Source organism: Lonchura striata, chromosome 15 (assembly GCF_050655825.1).
Source record: "Lonchura striata isolate lonStrDom1 chromosome 15, ASM5065582v1, whole genome shotgun sequence".
NCBI lineage: Eukaryota > Metazoa > Chordata > Aves > Passeriformes > Estrildidae > Lonchura > Lonchura striata.
In genome coordinates, this window is record NC_140717.1 from 5,507,388 (window position 1) to 5,527,305 (window position 19,918).

General features: G+C 38.7%; 1 protein-coding gene across 2 annotated transcripts in view; it reads right to left on the bottom strand.

Annotated features, from left to right (window-relative positions):
- SPECC1L (sperm antigen with calponin homology and coiled-coil domains 1 like) overlaps positions 1 to 19,918 on the bottom strand; it is a 57,940-nt gene that overhangs the window by 22,125 nt on the left and 15,897 nt on the right. For both annotated transcript variants that reach the window (XM_021549942.3, XM_085592624.1), the window contains exons 3-9: positions 16,244 to 16,403; positions 13,907 to 15,540; positions 12,298 to 12,505; positions 6,545 to 6,618; positions 5,883 to 6,058; positions 4,494 to 4,660; positions 2,775 to 2,866 (exon numbers count right to left, since the gene is read on the bottom strand). In XM_021549942.3, coding sequence (XP_021405617.2) covers positions 2,775 to 2,866; positions 4,494 to 4,660; positions 5,883 to 6,058; positions 6,545 to 6,618; positions 12,298 to 12,505; positions 13,907 to 15,540; positions 16,244 to 16,403 — 2,511 coding nt within the window. The remainder of the gene's footprint in view (positions 1 to 2,774; positions 2,867 to 4,493; positions 4,661 to 5,882; positions 6,059 to 6,544; positions 6,619 to 12,297; positions 12,506 to 13,906; positions 15,541 to 16,243; positions 16,404 to 19,918) is intronic.

Sequence of the window (19,918 nt, forward strand, 5' to 3'; positions counted from 1 at the left end):
CACTGCAAACCAGAGGAACATGGACCAACTGATGTTTATCTATTTTCACTTGCCTTCATCTATGTAGCAGTGCACAGGTGTCTGGGAGATGCTTTTAATTTAAAATAGAATTATGGCAGGATGAACTAGTCACTTCAACTCCAAATATTTGGCTTCTGACTCATCATCCTTGTGTCAGTTGTCAGCTATGGAAGGAAATATGACCATCACCACTATCCAGGTACCTCTTTCTGATCACTTTGCACTCCATGCCAGCACACCTACACATGGCAATTGCAGACCAGTTTTTCACATACTGACTAGTTAAGACACATGAAGTGTTTGACACTAAAATGCTTGGACCCTGGAAGTTTATATGCTCAAAGCAAAACAGGACGTTCAGTGGTAACCTGTAAATCTGAAACCACATCTGTTTCAGAGAGTCCTCCAGCTACAAAACAGAAAATGGAAGTACCTAGGGAAAGCAGCAGATAGACTCCCTTGTCCTTAGGTTTCTCCCTAGGCATCTGGTTTGGTCACTCCCAGTGGCATACCAGACCAGCTAAGCTTTGGGCTAACCCAGCAGGGCTGTTTTCACATTCTGAAAAGCATTCTCTTCATACCTCTCTTCCTAAATTGTTTTGCAGTACTGCTAAGAGCCATAGTAAAACAGAGCTATGTTCTACTGCAGGCTTGGACCTGAAGCCAGAAAGGGGTTTGTTTGTTTGTTTTGAGTTGCAAAATATAACCAAGAATCTATCTCATTATACATAGACACAGCTGTAAAGAAAAACAAACCAAGCAAACAAAATCTCTTCAAGACTGAGGACATTCAAAGACAAAGCACATGGTGATGCATTTGTACTTGGACAATGTTTTTTGCAATCAGTCCATCTTATGGAAGTATGAACACTGTGCAGTTTCTCAGTAGGTGCCCATGTAAATATTTCCCCTGTGACAGCATTTAAGAGGAACTGAAACTATTGATAATAAACACTGTAACATCCATACAGAGATCCACCTTTCCTCAAAGACCTTAAACCATAGATGACTTCTATAAGGTGGGAGCCAATAGTCCAGCTCACATTGTGATTACTTATTAAAATCTTACTTTTCAATTCCAAGAAAGCACAAGCAAAAAATGTTTTTAAAAAATTAAAAAACGTTTTTAAAAAACATGGAATGCAACAGTAGAAAATGAGGCTGAAATATGAAACTAAAGAAAACTCAACCCCCTTCTCTCTTGAGCAGAAAATATTCACATAACTGAGGTCATGAAACCCAATTGCCTTCTGGATAATTACAAGCACTTTGAAGAAAACCACCTATCTTCAGAAAGACAATAGAAGCTGTTTTCATTTACACACCCTTCCCTTTGTTTTTCAGGCAATGTTTCCCACTAATGAGTATCCAGCTGTTAATGACTTGAGTCTATACCAGAAGTTTAATTCAAAATTCAAGTAATTCTGGCAGATCAAGAACATCAAACAAGAGCTGTAAACCTGAGCAGCTTTGCAGTATTCTAAGAGATTACTTTGGTTTATGGTTAATTTACAGGTAAATGAAGTGAGATAAAGCCTTAGGCTTCACCAAAAAGTCTTCTGTCTGCCAAAGGTCTGGTTCAGCCCTTTGCAACATGAGATTAAGTCTGCCTCCTCCTACAAGAGTGCAGAAATAAACAGAAATATAAAGCCAGATCAATAGGAACAAAGCATCTGTCAGCGAACTCGTCACATTTAACTAATTTAGAAAATTGCTGTCAAGAGTGACTGAACCACAAGAAGAAGCAGAAGCTCTCCGAAAAAACTATTTAATTCATTCTCTTTGCTTTAAGGCTATTTGTTTCATGAAATTCACTCTTAAATGAATAAAAGCTGCACTAGTTTGAGAACAGGAGAACAGTCTGTTCCAGGTATTGTTCCTTGAGGACTAAAAGCTAATATGGCTATAGACTCCTCAGTTCAGGCAGAGAAAATGTATTGCAAAATCATTACACTGACCTACAGTGAAAATCAAGTTTTGGAACTTTTGGATAACAATATCTTGAAGGCAACAGGAGGATTATGGATATTAAAGGAGTGAAACAACGTACATTCTTTGACTTTTCTTTATGAATCTGGTCCCATCTGCTTTGTCTTTAAACTTGGCTTCTACCAAAATCTCACTTCACACAGCAAGTGAGATAATAAAGCCAGCAAAGATCTACAAAGCTGAACATCAGAGCCCTGACAATGCCACCTCAGTGCACCCAGGCTGATGCAGCAGCTGAGCAAAAGGACAAAGCTTCAGAGGGGCAGCACAAAATACACAGCATCATCACCCACTGGCCAAACTCTGTCAGTGCAAAATGAACAAAGAGCAGAAATTTGCAATTATTTCAATCCTCCCTGTAAGGCCTGCATTGAAAGATACATTTACACTGATGATTGCTGAGAGATTCTGCACAGTCCTTAGTCCACTGCCAAAGGGGATTACTACTGTTTCCCTGCCAGGCACAGGAGTAAGAACTGACAAATGGCAACTCTAAAACTAAGGAATGCAAATAAAGTCTTCCTCTCACGCTTTTTAATAGCACAGGAATAGCAATGGTTGCAAATATTTAACAAGAACTTCCAAGTTTCCAACATGGTTCTCAGTGACAGACTTGTTAGACTGAACAGTTCAGTGATTACTTACTTAAAGCAACATTTTATCATTATTTCCCCAGCAAGTCAGCCAATACTTGTATGTTACCACCTGTAGTTTCACACAATCTTCTTCACAGAGAAGGATTAAGTGCAGTCATGAACACCCACCTGCATAGGGGATACAGCAGCAGCTGGGGGAGTTTTCATGGGACTTGGGCTCAGGGGAGTGCGAGGAATTGTGGCAGCAGCAGGGCTTGGAACTAGGAGGAACATGGAAAGAAAGCCAGAGTGAGCATGACACTGTTCTGCAGTGCAACAGGAGACTGCTAAAGCCAACCCTCACCTTGTACTTTACATTACCAGTTTTACCAGATCACACTCTCAGAATTTCAATTAGCAATTGACTGAAAAGTCATTTCAAAGTATGCCTACACATTTACTCCCCTGCAATTACCTTCATCTGCTGTCTTTCTATCATCCATGGAGAAAGCCTGAGTTGGCTGGGGGTGGACAAGGCTAAGGTGCAGGATACTATTACCTTGGCAGATGTAAATCATGGCATTACTAGCTCTCTGATCTTCAGACAATTAAAGAGATAGCAGCAGGCTCCTGGCTCTGCTAGTAATACAAGAAAGATAAACTATATCACCTGCTTCTCCTTTCTAGTTTCTAATCAAAGTCCCTGAGAACTAGATTATTATATACCTTAAACTTTGGGATTAAACAAGCAACATTTTTACAAATGTGTGAAAATAGAAAAATTCCAAATTGGTGAATCAGTGATCTGATGATTTAACAACATAATTAGGCATGAATGCTGGCTGAGTAGAAGGCAGATATTAGATTGAAATAAAAGATTCCAAAGAAGGGAGAGAGGATTTACCATTTAACTAAACTAACTCTGGCAAGAAAGCACCTTCCTCCAAGTAACACACTAAAAAGACCTTCTAAATTAACACTAGAAAAGTAAAATACTGGAAATACCTGTGACCAAAACAAGTAAGCATGGAAATAGAAGCATTTACAGAATGGTTAAATAGCAGAGATGGTTCTGTATCTTAAACTCCCTAGTTCCAAGCAGGGGAAAGCAGCTTTGCTGTGCACAGTACTGTACTGGCTCTGCTAACTTAGTCTGTTTCAGAACAAGACTTTTTACATGAAACTTATGGTGACTTTGTTGGACATGAAAGTCAAAACCCAAAGACCTGGCAAGGGAAATATTTTAATCCACACAAGGTTTCATAGGCAGTTAAAGGTGAAACCCAAGTGTTTCTCATTTCAGAATAATTACTTGGACTCCTTATTCTGGTCACCTATGGAAAACACCATTTCTTCCCACAATCAGAATCATAATAAAGTCCATTGTCTCAAGAGTGAGACTCCTTTCTTTTTAGAAAATATGTCCTATATCTTTCAACAGGTGATACAGCTGGATCTTACTTTTAACTGTCATCAGAGCTCTGAGTACAAGATATAAGTTATTAAAAGAAATAAAACCCAGCTCTAGCTATTACATGGCTTTTAAAATGCTTAATTTGGAACATTAAGTTCACATTTTAATAATCAGGCTGAAATCAGCTGTGCTCCCAGCTATAATTATGTGTGTCATATGTGTTTATGTATTTCTAATATACAGGAGCACTGAATCAAAGCATCCAGCATATGAGTCACTGGCAATGCAACAGCAAAGAGAAAAATAAAGACAAGACCAAAAAGGATGCTTGCACTTAACTGCAGTGAACAATCTGTTCTGCAATCCAGTTTGGGTTGGTTTGCTTCAGCCATCACTTGGAGGTCAGTACAGGACAAAGCAGTTTGCCTCTGAGCCATGAGAGGAGCAGAGAGGGGCAGCCTGGTGCAGCTGCTGCCCTGGCTGGTGGCACTCACCTTGGGAGGAGGCACTGTCGAAGGACTTGATGAGCGTTTTCACAGTGGGAGTTGGCTCTGAGGAGGTGGAGGATCTGCGACTCAGACCCATTCCTTGTCTCAGAGCTGCCAAATCTCTCTCTACTGCATTCATGTAATTGTAAACTCGACCACGTTCTTCTTCCTGCCTGAAGTCAATGTGATGCTCATTTAGGGTATTTAAAAAAACATTTTAACATGCACAGGCTTAAAAAATCAACACAAATTGAAGTTGAATTAAAATCTATTGTCCAAATGGGTCATTACATTAACCTTGTTTTCTTTCCACTGTAATTCAGAAATGGGTTACCAACCCAAATTTTCACTGTAAATTCTTATTATTTGTCAGCAATAGAGCTCAGCATCTGGTAAAAAAAGTATGTCAGATCAATATTTGATATGAGGCTTAATTCTTATTCCTGTCTCACACACACTGATGGAAAAAACTGAGACTTAAGGATTTCCTCATTCCACATGAAAATAATCATCTCATAGGGGAGATTTTTTTTTCCACCTGAATGAATGGAAAACAATTTAATGCTAAGGAGGTAAGAATATATTTCTGGTATACATCTTTAGGCAGCATCAGCTTTACCCTAAGTTTCACAGCCTGTGAAAGGATCTCCTATCCTACTAGATGCTGGGCTAAATGTAAATCTCACCAAATTCTCATCCATGCAGAAAACAACTGTTTTATATATACACATCAGAAGCATCATTACTATAAGCGATATACACATCTGACCCCTAGACACAATGCAGTCAGGATTCAAATGGTACTGTCCAAGATGTTCCTATTTGATGATTTAATATTTCTGAAAGACATAGAACTCAGTTTCTAAATATTTGGAGCACCTAATTCAAGCCACAATATATCACAATTTGGATTACTTTTGTTTTTATATAGAAAGCACCTCTAATTATTGGTAGAAAGAAAACAGTATAAGTTATATGGAGAACTAGATGAAGGTTTCCTCTCAGGTAAAAACCCAGCTGTGTTTTTAACCACACCAAAAGCCTTGACTGCTAATAAAGAAATATTAATGATGGTACATAAAAGTCAGTGTTGATTGTTTTTCACACTGTGGGAAGCCAAATAATTTTTAGCTGTTAAAATGGAAAAATCCTCCACTTCAACTTGGTTTTGTAAAACCCTGGGTGGATTAAGTATACAGTATAAAGAAACAAATATTGCTGTCGTAAGTATACCTATTTTGACTGCTGAAAGCAGCATAAAGCAGCTTTGCTGAAATACAGATCCTCACAGTGAGAAGATTTACAAACTTCTGGAGCCTCAGTAATTAAACTGGATTTCCAAAACTGCCCCTTTCCTGCAAAAGAGACACTATATCCCTGTTGTCATTGGCATACTTGCGTGACTTTATCTCCTCCAGCTCCTTAGTGAGCTTCTCGTTTTTCTCCTGTGCCTCGTGCAATCTGCGCTTCAGGTCGCCGATCTCTTCCTGGGCCTCGGATTTGATATCGTTGGCTATGACCACTGCAGTCTGCAGGTCTGCCTGGAACTGACGCCATTCTGCTGACTCCTCCTGCAAGCACCAATTTGGAAGTTAAAAATAAAAGTTATCCTTATTATTCATAGTTTTCCTATGCTGCTAAAGGAAGCGATTTACAGGAACGACAGAGGCACTTGTCCAGTGCTAGGAACAACCTAACTCAGAAGTTAAATTGAAGAGGTTTTGCTGGAAATAACTAGAGTTTGAAAGTCATTAATTTCTTTTCTGAACAAATAAAATGTTCAAAGTGGAGGAGAAAAATATTTAATATTAAACTCCACATCAAAATACACAGGAACATTTTCTCCTAAGCCCAACATCATATCTTTGTGACACTGAGAAATTTTTAGTATTGCTTAGTGTCTGTAGGTTAGTAAATATATTCCCATGGTACCTGTCGTTCAGAAATAATTATTTTATTGGCATTGTGTCTAATGATATTATCTTTTCACAATTTCATAAGCTGGCTTTAAGACATTCTAAGCTGACAATTTATTGACTTTTTTGGTTTTTACTAACCCGGAGTCTCCTGTGCAGATTCTTGATCTCTCTTTCCATGTCATGCTTCTGATCCTGAAGTTTTTTAACTGTATCTGGAAAAAAAGTTAAATTCCCTGTAAGACCTTAGTCAGGGATTTATCTACTTAAAAATGAATAACTGAAAAGATCTGCAAATGTTTTTGAAGACTTACTCAGAGAAAACATTTTTATAACCAAAGAATCTGAGAAACATAGTATGAGAAGGAATAATTTGCCAGAGGGTGTTCATAGGTACACACTCCTCTGTGACTGGTAAGGGGAGCAGCATAAGCTAACTCAATTCTTATACAAATCCCAAATCACAATACTAAAATGACAAAGCAGTAACAAAGAGCAAGCAAACAAGTTAGGCAATTTAACATGAAAGGATCCTAAAAACATGGATGTTTGGGGAATTCCCCTCCTCAAACATAAACTGCAGCTACACTAAGCGTTTTGATTCACAGTTTAATTCCTGCCACTAAGCAGCTGACATAACACTCACAGCTCTGCCTTCCACGGGGACAAAACTGAACTCATGTCCCCAAGAATCTCATATTCTTGTCTATCAAGCTACTATTTGAGGTCAAAGCAAACTATATTTACAGCAAAAGGCCATACAATCTGTGAGCTCATGTTATGAGACAGGGGGTCCCCTAAATCTGTCAGCAGCAACACAGCAGGGTGCACAGCCCGAGCAGCAGCAGCTCGTGTGTGGCGTCTGACAGACTGGCTACTGCAATTATCATTCATTTGGGACTTTATTCAATACACAGGACCATGTGATTGATTACTCCATTCTTAAAACTAAGTAACTAATGAAGCAGCATAAATTTCTAATCAGTGTGCCACTTCACTGATCCTTGGATTCTAGGATGCTTTATTTCTATAGCATCGTGTGATTGTAAAAACTGTAAAAATTATGGAGAGACTAACTAAATGCATTTTTTTGTTCAGGTTCATTATCCCAACACCTGCTGGAAACAAATATTTTTCCTGTATATTAGCAATGCTCTTTCCTTAATTGAAGGTGCCTAATACATTTAGGCTGTTCAATACACAAAATCCTCCTCAATCAGCCCAAGGTACAGTGACTTTTTACATTACAGTTAATTTCTTTACAAGAATCATTTAAACCTCAGCTAGCCTGAAAACACAATAACCTTTGAAAGTTGGAACATAAAAAATAGACAGATACTTCTGTATTTATCTCCTCCTTGTAACACTGCCCATTTTAAGTTGCAGCCAGCTGATCTTTAAGCTTTGAAGATAAGCCTACAGGGTGGGCCACTCAAATCTCATGCTACCATGATACTTAAGCAAAGCCCTCCAATTTTTAGCTTGTCTTTTGATACACAACTTGTTTGAGCTAAATTCAGAACTAGGAGGCCAGCTTTAGGCCAAAGTTATAAAACTTGCTCCCCTCAACCTTTTCCTTTAAATACATTTTGGAATAAATCAAGTCAATGTTCATTTTCACTTTTAAAACAGTTCAAAGAAAAAATGTTTTTAAAAACAAAATTTGCAGTACTACTAAAAGCAAGCTATCTAAAAATAACCACAAACCAGAGACCATAAATGCACCCACAGTTAAAGCTTGTGTAGTGCCATTGTTTTGAGCTTCTGTGAGTTATGAAATGCACCATTAAATTTTAGTGTATTTATGCTTTGAAGTAAAACACAATGGCCTGAATATTCTGCAGGTACATAAATAATACAGAGCAATTCACAGCAGTTGTTGGAAACAGCTCTCTCTCCTCCCCAGTCAACCAAACTAAAAACCCTCCACCAAACTGCAACTGAATTTGAAATACACTGAGAAATTATGACTAATGTAAGTGATTTCACCTCTTCCACCAACTACAGCCTGAGAAATTAAAGTAGTCCAAATAGGTAGATGGTGCCATGTGGCACCTTTCCTTTCTGCATCCTTGCAAACTCCACATTCTTCTCTATCACACACAAATTCTTTCCACCTCCATGTGTCTGAATTTTCAGTATGGTAGGACAGGGACTTCTACCATTATCCAGTCTCATTCTTTTAAGGATCATAGACAACAAAGAAGACTGAGATAAAAAAAACCCAAAACTATATGTTAGGGTAAATGAAGAACAAGGAGACTCTTCTGATGAATGAATAGGATAATTTAAAATGGCAAATCAGCAAGCTTGTGTTTGACTGCAGGATCCAATTACATCTACATTTCAGAAAATTATATTGATTTAAGCCACAGTTTGACAAGGCCTTGCCTCTACCTAAGAGGCAGAAAAAAAAAGGATTATGGGACATGCAGACTACAAATGGTGAAGAAAACCTTTACAGCTAGGGCTGGGAGGAAGAGTTTTGTAAGGCTACCAGAGAAAAGGTACCACGATGCTCTGTATCTGCAATTTTTACTAATTATAATATAACCAGCAGTTAGAAAGTATCACTATGAAATAAAAATGAGTATCAACATTCAATTGTTTAATTTCAATAGTTTCTGGGAAAAAAAATAAGGGAAAAAATACTAACAATATTCAGACATGTGCAGTAGTTTCAGAAAAAAATGACCTGACAATTCCTGAGAAGGGACACTAAATCAACTAATTCTGACACAGGCAACTCCACAATGGACCCTGTCACAGTTTTTGTACTGGTTACACAGGCATGCCTTATACTGGGAGAGCACTTTGATTCTTTAACATAGAAATGACTATCCCAACACAATCACAAATACACAGAGTAATGTAAGAACTACAGCTTCTTTCTGTAAGGAAGGGGCACTGGGTACAAATACCAAAGCTCAGGCAGTTTGTAGACCAATCTTGCTTTTGAGCTCATCATGTCAGACAATATGTCTCTACAGCAAAAAAAGTGACTTTTTAAGGGTCTACCACTAGCCAAAAAAAAAAAAAAAACCAACAAAAAAAAGTAAAAAAAAGTACAAAAAATGAACATCCTATTGACTTTTCCAACACTTTGTTAGAAAAGGCCTATATATGGTAAAGTAAACATTTCATTTCATAACTGCTGTCAAGATCCTTTTCAAATGAGATATAGCAGAATTAAAACTAACACTGTCAGCTCCATAAAAGAACTATTCACTGAACATTAAATATATCCACCTTCTAGCTCACCTACACTTGTCCTAAAAATTTACTGACTTATAGTTACAGCCTAGGAGAACCTACATGCACCTGTGCTAAGAGAACATGCAATAATTTTTTTCGTGCTTCAGAAGAAACCTTTGAGAAGTGGCAAGCTAACCTACAAATATACATTTTCTGCACATCAGGAGTCAAACTTTTCTTGAAAAAAATTCCCCACAAACTCTTATTAACTGCTTGGGAGAATAATAGGTTCCTGTTTCCTACTTAGTTACTGCAGATGACTAATGTGACAGCTGGGCTACCTGACTACTGCAAGTTTTTGGAAGTCAGAAGTGAAAGCCAGAGGGAACACGCCATCTAGTGCAGTGTCAGCCCTCCTCACTGCCTGTTTCAGCTCAGCACAGAGGATATAATACATACAGATTATTTTAATATTTCTTAAGACTTTTTACATACAACAGAATCATAGAATATCCTCAGCTGGAAGGGATCTATCAGGATCAACAAGTGACAATCCTGGCCCTGCACAGGTCACCCCAACAATCCCACCCTGTGCCTGAGAGCATTGTCCAAACACTCCTTGAGCTCTGGCAGCCTTGGGGCCGTGACTACTGTCCTAGGGATCCTGTTCCAGTGCCCAGCCACCCTCTGGGTGAAGAATCCTTTCCTGGTATCCAGCCTAAACCTCTCCTGACTTAGCTCCAGCCATTTCCTCAAGTCGTGTCACCAGTCACAGAGAGCAGGGACTGAAGACCACAACGAGGTCTCCCCTCAGTCCCCTCCAGGCTGAACAAACCAGGTGCCCTCAGCTGCTCCCCACTAGATTTCCTCTGCAGGCCCTTTAAGCACTGTACTGAAAACTCCTCATCCCAGCAGTAAGGAACTCAGTTGCAGTGACTGCAGCTCTCACCACATGTGGATGGATGTCAGCAACATACTGTGTGTATTTCATCAATGCAATTTGCATCCTGCTGCACGCATCAGAGATCCCTGTTTCTGCAGGCAGACAAATTAACAGCTAAAATGTGACAGTTCAATACCCAGATTACTGTGAAAAATATTTCTTTGTAGGTTCCTTGTGCCTCTCTTCTTGGTGTTTGAAAAGCTGAAAGTGAAGCATGCCCTAAGTACCAATGCTTGGAGTGTTTCCCATTTGTACATGACTATTTGTGTTGATTAATCATTAAATTGAATGAACACTCACCACCTCATCTATGAGGCATCTTTCTCCTAAGTGTAAAGTCTGTCTTTAATAAAATGTTTAAAATATAATTTTCCATTTTGTGTTTGGAATTCTATCTTTTAAACATTATATGTACTACCTCTAAGTCTCAGATTTTTCATTAGTCCTATGCTGTCAGTACTTAGAGACTACAATGAAAAAACTCCTGTAAGAGGTTTAATTATAAACTCAAAATGAACAGAGTTTTCAAGCTGTCAGAAAAAATCCACTTTTTGAAGTGTATACAATTCTTCGGGTGCCATCCTCTCTTAATGCCACTAGATGCCACTCTCCTTCCAGCTTACAACTAAAACAACAGCTCGCTTTCCCTCAAAGGATCACGTCAGGACATTGGCTGGTCCAGGTGAATTTTCCAAGACCAATGAATAACAAATACTTTTGCAATTTTTGTTGAGGATTTCTCCTCTGGCAGAGGTTTGTTTGCCTGAATTTTCACCACTCGAAATTAAATATATGACAGCTGGCTTGTACCCACAAAGCAGAAGCATCTAAAAATCAGATCTGCCTTGTAATGAGGTATTGCTAGGCAGATATTTAAATATCTACTTGACTACAGTGCACAAGTGTTCCCTGCACAAGTGCATTGCAGTTAATGGACAAAACAAGTAGAAAACTGTTCAACCTTTCTGAGTCTTTGCTCCAAAATTACTGTCTTTTTGCACAGAAAGGGAAAAAAGTTCAGAACAAAAACTTTAAACTATTTTGTATAGAGAAGCAGTGATTGCCTTTCAATATAAAGAAGGGTTGCTTATGTAAACAACATTCACAGCCATCTCTGAAGATGGTGAGCTTGAATAAACAATTTAGCTTGCTTAAGACACTAACTTTTCTTGATAGCAGAGCAATTAAAAACCCTTTCTAGGAATATTTCCCTTGTTGTTAAAAGGAATTGTGCTTTGGCTTTTTTGCTATCTTGTTTCATCTTTGAATAACATGGAAGACTAACAGATATTTGAATTCTCTAAGCAGCACTGTGCAAATACAGCTTGCCAGGGTAGAGTTGCCCATGTTCTTAATTAGATGGAGACTAATTGCAGAATTGCAGCCCGTGGTAGGAATGTCTGAGCAGGTCTCCAAGATCAGAGAGGGAACTAAGGCACAGAGAGCTAGACAGGTACACAGTAAACATGTTTTCTACCACGTTTTTCTACTTTGAAGAACAATTTGAAAACAGTATTAGCAGATTTCATATTTGTTCTCTATTCACAGGCTTTTATTCCCACATCAACTACTAAGTAGGTCTGGAAAAGCTAAGCCAACTTGATTTTTTATTTTCCCCTTGTGTGTAAGCATTCTGCAAAACCTAGTCTGACTTGAATTCAGACATACAATAGACAAGTGAAAATGTTTTCAATATTACAGTGTTCTACTTGAGCTTTCTTAAATTATCCTCTCAAGAGAAATGCAAAATACTTACTCTCCAAATCAGATATGATAAGATTGTCATGAAGCTTCACAGCACGGTGCTGCTCTACTTCATCCTCCAACTCAAAGATGGTTTCTTTCATGTCACTCCTCTCAGTCTCCTTTTCATCTAGTTCCGTCCGAAGCTTTTCTAGAGTCACATTGAGATCCTCAATTTGTTTCTTGGCTTCTCCTTGGAACACTCGATATTCATCTTCAACCTAAAGAAGAGTATATCTCAGTTGCATATTAAACACACCTTTTGTCTTGTAAGTAGCACACTTAAAATCTATTTCTGCAATCAGAAAAATATAGCAGAAATGTAAACCTTTGATAGTACATTGTTCTAGTGCAACTCCTTTCCTAGGTCAAAGTTACACTTTTTTTATTCCCAGGCTGGATATATGAGCATTCCCAGCTACCCTCAGAGCAGAGCCCTGCATACAAGTGAAGCAACACCACCACTGTACCAGGGCTGAGCAGATGATCCAATTTAACATCCAGCTGCCATGGAAAAGGGACAGGGTGGAGGGGGAAACTCTTTACCCTTCATTTCTCTTGCCAAAAGATAAAAAGCCTGGTCTCTTGTGCATCAATTTTAGTGCTTGCTGGACCTGTGTGATGAGTGATTTCCTTAAGCAAGTGTGACATTTGTGTTAGTGAGTTGAAACAGTTCTCAGGAGTCTGTCAAACTATTACATTGGAAAAAAAACAAAACAGGGAAGGGAAGAAGTGGCTGACTTCTCCCTTTCAGGAGCAGAGGAAGAGGCTTTTTTATGCTGCTTCAACAAACTGTAACATAAGTAACAGGCTGGGATCAGAGGCACAGGAACATTAACCCAACAGCAAAAATAGGGTGTCAGAAAAACAACAGAAAACAGGTTGTGGCTTAGGGTGGGGAATGCTGGTAGGCACCAAATTTAATAGACAAAATATCCTGCTTTTAAGTCATCTGTTTCAGTGATTTTTATTTTAATAGCACTCTCCAACTTTAATTATTAAAATTATTTTAGTATATTTTTCACCCCAAATTAAGGTTGATTCCAACAGGCTTGTGACCATGACTAACATGTTGTTTTGCAGCTAATATATAGTTTACACATTAAATTTGGCATAAATTCTCTCTTCAGGAAGATACACTTTTAAATGCATATGTAAGTTATTTAATAAATTGTGTGATTCTTGCTTTTATATTAAATTATGGTAAATACTTTTACTAGACATAGCTACTGCATAAATTAGAAATATTTGGGTCAAAACAGAACTGGAAATAAACATTTTGATCCAAAACCTAATCAGCACATTGCAGAAGGTGTGCAATTTAAGCACTATATTAGTACACTATCTTAAATGCTGTTTAAGTTTGGACACTGAAATAAGTTGTGGAATTTAAATATTTTTAAAAAGTAACACAACAGTCACCCTGTAGCTCAATGTATCCATATATTTTTTCAAATGCTGACATCATTTTCCTAACAAAAGTCACGAGAAAGTAATCAGTCCTAACACTACTGCAATCCAATTAAGCTCATAATTAATCTTTTACTTCTGAAAGAAATACAGAGGCCAACAGGCCATTGTGTACATAGGGTGTTAGAATGCAATAGTATTTTAAGCACTACCTTAGCAAGGGCATCTTGCAATCGATTGGCATCGTTGCGGGTGTGTGCCAGCTCCTCCTGCAGACCACTGGCCAAGGTCTCTGCTTTCTCCTTATCCATCCTGACACTCTCCAGCAGGTCTTGTATATCTGATTTATCTCCAGAGTTGTGTATAGAATACAACTCGGCCACTCTCTGCTTTTCATGCTCTAGCTGAGCTTTCAGCCTGTTCATCTCTATCTGGTCACTGGCTACTGTGGCTTTGTACTCCTCTAAGGTAGATGCCAGAGCTGTTTTGCTTTTCTGCTCTGACTCAATGATCCGTTCCATGTGGTGATTCCTTTCTTTTAATGCCCCTATCATTTCTTGGGCCTCTTTGTTGTCCTGTTCTGCCATCTTCAAAGTGTTGCTCAAGTGCTGCTGAACCCCGAGCAGCTGCTCCCGCTCGAAGCGAGCGTTCTCCGCCAGCTCCATGTAGCGCTGCTCCAGCTCCATGTAGCGCCCACTCTTCATGTCTTCATCAATTACATAGGAAATATGGTGCTCATCCAAAAGGGATCGGAAATACTCGATCTGACGGCTGAAGTGTTCCAGCTTGTCACTTTGCTGGCACAAAGACTCCATCAGGATTACTTTCTCCTCTCCAAGTCTTTCATTCTCGCTGTTCAGCTCTTGTGTTATTTGTTGCAGATCTGCAAGCTCTTGAAGCGTGGCTTGGAGCTCTTCAGCTGTACTGTGTTGATTCTCTTCCATCTGATGTATCCGTTCTGTCAGACAAGCCACGGACACTTCACTTGCATTGCCACTGCTTCCCTTCCTAGACCTTTCTATACTTGGTACTCCTTCAGATTCTGAAGATGACGGAGCATCTAAGGCATCATCACTTGATGTCAGTGGCTGATAAACTTCACTGCACTCACTGTCTAAATTATCCATGGAATTACTGTGTTGGTTGTCCATGAGAGTGTTTTCATCCTGACTTAACAAGTCTTCCATGGATCCAGGAGCAGAACCTTCCACTGAAGATGTCAGAGTGCCTCCACCATCGCTGTGGTTGCCAGCTGTAATCTCTGGACTCAAAGACTGATAGCCAAAGAGCTTTTCAGAGTTGTCCAGCCTTTGTTCCAAAGAAAAGCCTAAAGCATTTAGTCTGTCTTTTAACATTCGATTCTCATTCTTCAGCTGGTTGAGCTCTTCTCTGATGGCAGTGTTTTGTTCCTGTAACTGGAGCAGTGTGGACTCTACATCAGTTGGCTGATGGACAACAATGGCTTCTTTCTCTTCAGATTTTTCATCCCCCTCAAGATTATCTTCGTTGAGTCCCAGCTGAGCACGCATGTCCCTTAATTCATTTCTCAGATGCAAGATCTCCACATCTTTAGTTTTTGCTAACGTCAGAAGATCATTCACCTTTGCTTCCAGTGCAGCTCTGTCACTGATCTGGTTGTCTGACTTGGACTTGCTCATGCGGATATCGGATTCGGGGTTGGTGCGGCTGCGGGAGCGCTTTGCCAGCACCGTGTCACTGGGCCCCTGCCCTGCCAGGGGCAGCTTCTTGCTCTGGCTCAAGCGAGAACGATCCCGGATCCTCTCTCTAGAAGAGCTTGACTCCTTATTTCCAGATGAAGTGCTACGCTTAGCTGTGGAACTTGTACCTGTATGTTTTTTGAAAGTTAGGAAGATGAATTAAAATACCGTATCTGTCACAGCAGGCTGTGTGCTTTGTATCAGCAACACAGTGGTTGATTTTCTGAATCACTGCTAAATACATTTCATAGAAAATATTGGAAGTAAGCATTAACCCAACATCCAGCATTTTCTGTTTTCTGTATTTTCATCTCATTGCATAGAAATAGATAGATAATTATTATTCCTTTACTTCCAGATACTTTACAGCTTTGCAAGCATTACTGAATCCAAAACACAGCAACGCAATGCAAGACCTAATTCAAGCCATATCAATAACACACTAAATGATTTCACTTTTCTGAACAGTTTCTGAAAGCCCTCTTTATTTTTATAAAGTGATACAAAACGTCCAAAATGTTGGTTGTAACAACTCATCTTAGAGATTTAGTGCTTTAGTCATGGGTTTTTTAAACAAACAATTTTAGAAAAATCTATGATTCTCTAAATTATATTATTTCATGTTATATAATAGTTGCAAAGTCAGTACTGAAAAAACTAAGAGGAACACCCTCCAAAAAAGCAATTACATTATTAAAACAGGAAAAGAGTCTAGAAGGTGCATGATTTGATCATGGTGTTACTTCAACAGACAACTTGGATCCTCAATACATTAAATGAAAATAAAAAGCCCCTCAACTTCCACCTTTAAGACTCAATATATCCATTTACCTGCAATGGTTTTGGGTTTGTTTTCCAGACTGTTCATGGTTGTCCCTGGAGCTGAAGATGCTGTTGATACACAAGAGTTCTTCTTGGCCTTGACACCATTGGTCATTGTCACGCTGCTGCCACCAGCCATCCCTGCTAAGAGGTCATCATTACTCTTAGTCTGAAAGAAAGGGAAGAAGCAGCTTTAAGGCAGCTGGCCCAGAAGCCTACATAGCCAACATTTCTACTGTTAAAGATTCCTTCAGTTTAAAAAGTCCATATTTGACAAGTCATGTGTCTGTGCAAGAATGCTGAGAAGTGCAAGTGCGCTGCACTGTGCAGAGTCAGTAAACTGAAATGGAACTTTAACTCCTTACATATGAGTGAGCCTTTAAACTGAGTCTTCTCTCTCCCCTCAAAAATTCTTAATCTGTCAGTACCAAGGAGAAAAATTAAAAAAAAACCCAAACAAGCAAAGCACAGTAAAACATTATAGTGTAAAATGCCTCAATTTTGACTGGAAGTTTGCTTATGAATAAAAATGAAGGCAATTCTTAGACTATTAAACCACCAAATACCAGGAAGTTAGTACAATATCCTTCAATTGAATATGATCAAATATTTTCTGGTAGACAAATTCACAACAAAAAGCTCAAATCAAAGAAGAACAAAATTCAATCCAACACTAGCAAAATACAATCTCTAGCTCAAAATACTAAGCTACAGATCACTAGAAACTAGGACAGAGGCAGAGGAAAAGCCACTCTCACCATATATCCTTGCCTTGCTTTCAAGCTCTTTTCTAGGGAATTTTAAGAGATGTGGTATTTGTTTGATGGACTTTCTGTCTAACCTCATATTATTGCTCCTGAAACTACTGTTAGCCACAAAAGCTGCCTGGAATGTGACAAGGCAGCAAGCACAGGATTCTCAACAACCAGTCTCCCAAACAGAGAATATATCTTTCAGAATAAAGCAAAATATAGAAATACTAAGCTCTTAAGCATCAATTGGCAGACTTTATACTCTTTAAAAAACAATTTTTCAAATGGTGAAAATCCAAATGTGCTCAACATTTTTCCCATTATATGAGAGAAATTAAAAGGAAACAGCTGTGCTAGCACCATTCCTTGAGCAACTGTATTATTCAGCTGGATAACACATTTGAACTCTCCTCCAACATCCCAGCTAAAAGGTAGTGCTTACGAGTTAACCAGTTGCTTTCCATCATGTCTGCAAGTTTGTAACTTCCAGCTCCCACACACATCCATGTTAAACACTATATTGCAAACATTACAATTTTATACATTTAGAATAAAAGTGCACCTGCTTAATTAAAACAATAGTTGCATGTCACTCTATTCTCTACAGTCTCTTTTTGCAAATGCAAATTCCAGAACAGCTAAGAACACTGATCACAGCACTGTGGAAAGAGCATGGATGGGATCTGTGCCATTTATAAAGAGCAGCTACAAAACAAAAGGGAGCTTTGGGAGGAGAACATATTTGCTCTGCATGCAGTTGAGAGAAATATAGAAAATTTACAGATAGGAACATTTATTTGTAAGGGTAAAATTCTCTAGGACAAGAACGCTTGTATTGAATCATGTCAGAAATGGTGTAGCTTTCTGAGAAGGTTTATAAAAGGCTGGAAGAAAACATCACTCCAAGGATCTAGTCTGATGTGCATCTAAAGCTTTTCTGCTGTGGAAATGCCATTGTTGTTTGCTGTGCAAACAAGGCTTTTCCAAGGGCTCCTTCCTCCCAGGAGTCAGACCAGCTCCTTGATCTGCCATGGCACACAGCCACGCAAACAGGGAGAGGCAATGGAAATATAAATAGGAAAGCAGAAATATCAGAGAGCCACAAAAGCCATAAAGCCCACCCAACTCATGTGGGGAGGACAGGCTGGGCAAAACTACTAGTGTACAACAATCCTGGTTTACCTGTGATCTGATTAGATTTTGTATCTAACAAACTCATTTTGTGGGCATGAGGGCACAGGGGGAGAGAAACAACCCTGTGCAACTACTGCCCAAATCAAGGTATTACAATAAGGCACAGAACAGTGATTTTCTGCTTTGCTGCTGGATCTGCCCACCCACCTGCAAACATGACAGTTCAAACAGACTATGAGCTGTCAGCATCTTTACCCTGCTGAAAGACTGGGGAAATTAGATTAAGCTTTTAGACACTTAAGAGTACAAATACATGTTATCAAGCCAAATAGGTCAAGATGTGACTCAGCTTGAAGGGAAAAAAAAAACGCTAAGTAAAATACACACGTTCAGACATTAGTCATCTGCAGTCCTTGCTGAACAAAGGAATTTAAGACAGCCATTCTTCTTCTGACTTACCCATAAACTATTTCTGGTCTAGGTTGGAAGGCACTGCCTCCTCTGCAGCCAATTAGTAAACAGTTTCTCAAAGCTGTAACATTATACTCTTGGCAAAGAAAACTATCTAGCAAAGCTTTGGAAAAATTACAAACCAGCAGCTCTCGTCTTAATATTCCATAATGGCAACCGTTCAGAACTTTTAAAATCAAAGTATTTTTGTAGTGTATCTTTTTAATTGAAGCAGAAGCAATGGTGTATATTTATCAAACGACTTTTCCCCATTTACTAAGAGCTGTGCCATCCTGCTTAGCATTGAAACTCCTATATTAAAATATGAAAAATCAGATAATTGCATAATTAGAAAGGCTTATCCAGACCTATTTTTATTTTTTTGTATTAATAACCACTTTATAATTATACAATTCATATTCTGTTTTCTTTTCACCACTTTCTTTCAGTGCAACGAAACTTGAATAATGACCTACACAATTCATTTCATCTTAGTTTCTCAACAGGTATATCCTATTTACTGCATCTCATTCAAATCCCTTTATATATATATAATTATTCCTACCTAAGATTTTCTTTGATGGTTTTTGTTGCTGTATTTGAGTTTTTCAAACATCAAACTTCACAACAATCTGTAATTAAGTTACTGCATTTTGCAAACAGAATAGAAGCCTAGACACATGAATACTGAAAACACACTCTAATTTTTAATATTCAAATATTGGTCTCCAAGTCCTGGCTTTTCAGGGACACTGGATTTTGCAATTCGTCTGAAGTACAGCTGCTGTCTAATTACAGCTGAGAGCGTTAGCAGGATCACAAGCTCATTAGCTGAAGAAGTCAAAAAATAATCATCTTAAAAATAAGAATACATTATTTGTAGAGTATGTTTTTGACAAATTAAAAGTGGCTGGCAGTTAAATTTCTGTAGTAATAATGTGTGTGGGGTGTGTGGGTGCTGAACATTTGCACAAGTGCTGGGCGAAGTGGGAGACAAAAACTACAGAGAAGGAACTGACAAAGGGCATTGGAAAACAGAGCCTGGGACAGGCTCAGCTCTGCTGAAGGGTGAGTCCCACGGTTTCTTTCTGTGCTCACTGTCCACACGTTTTGAAAACTTCACAAGAAAGGACAAACGTATGGAATACTGCAGTTAAAGAAACCCACTCAAAGCTGATTGCTGGCCTATAGTTATAGCATGAAGAGGATGCTATAAATACAAAATAATTGTTCATTTTGCAACATTATGACTGACTGAACCAAGATTGTTGTATTTCTACTCTTTAATAGGGGACTTTCACTCAATATCCAACTCAAAGGACTGAATAAATTAGTGAGCATTGCAATC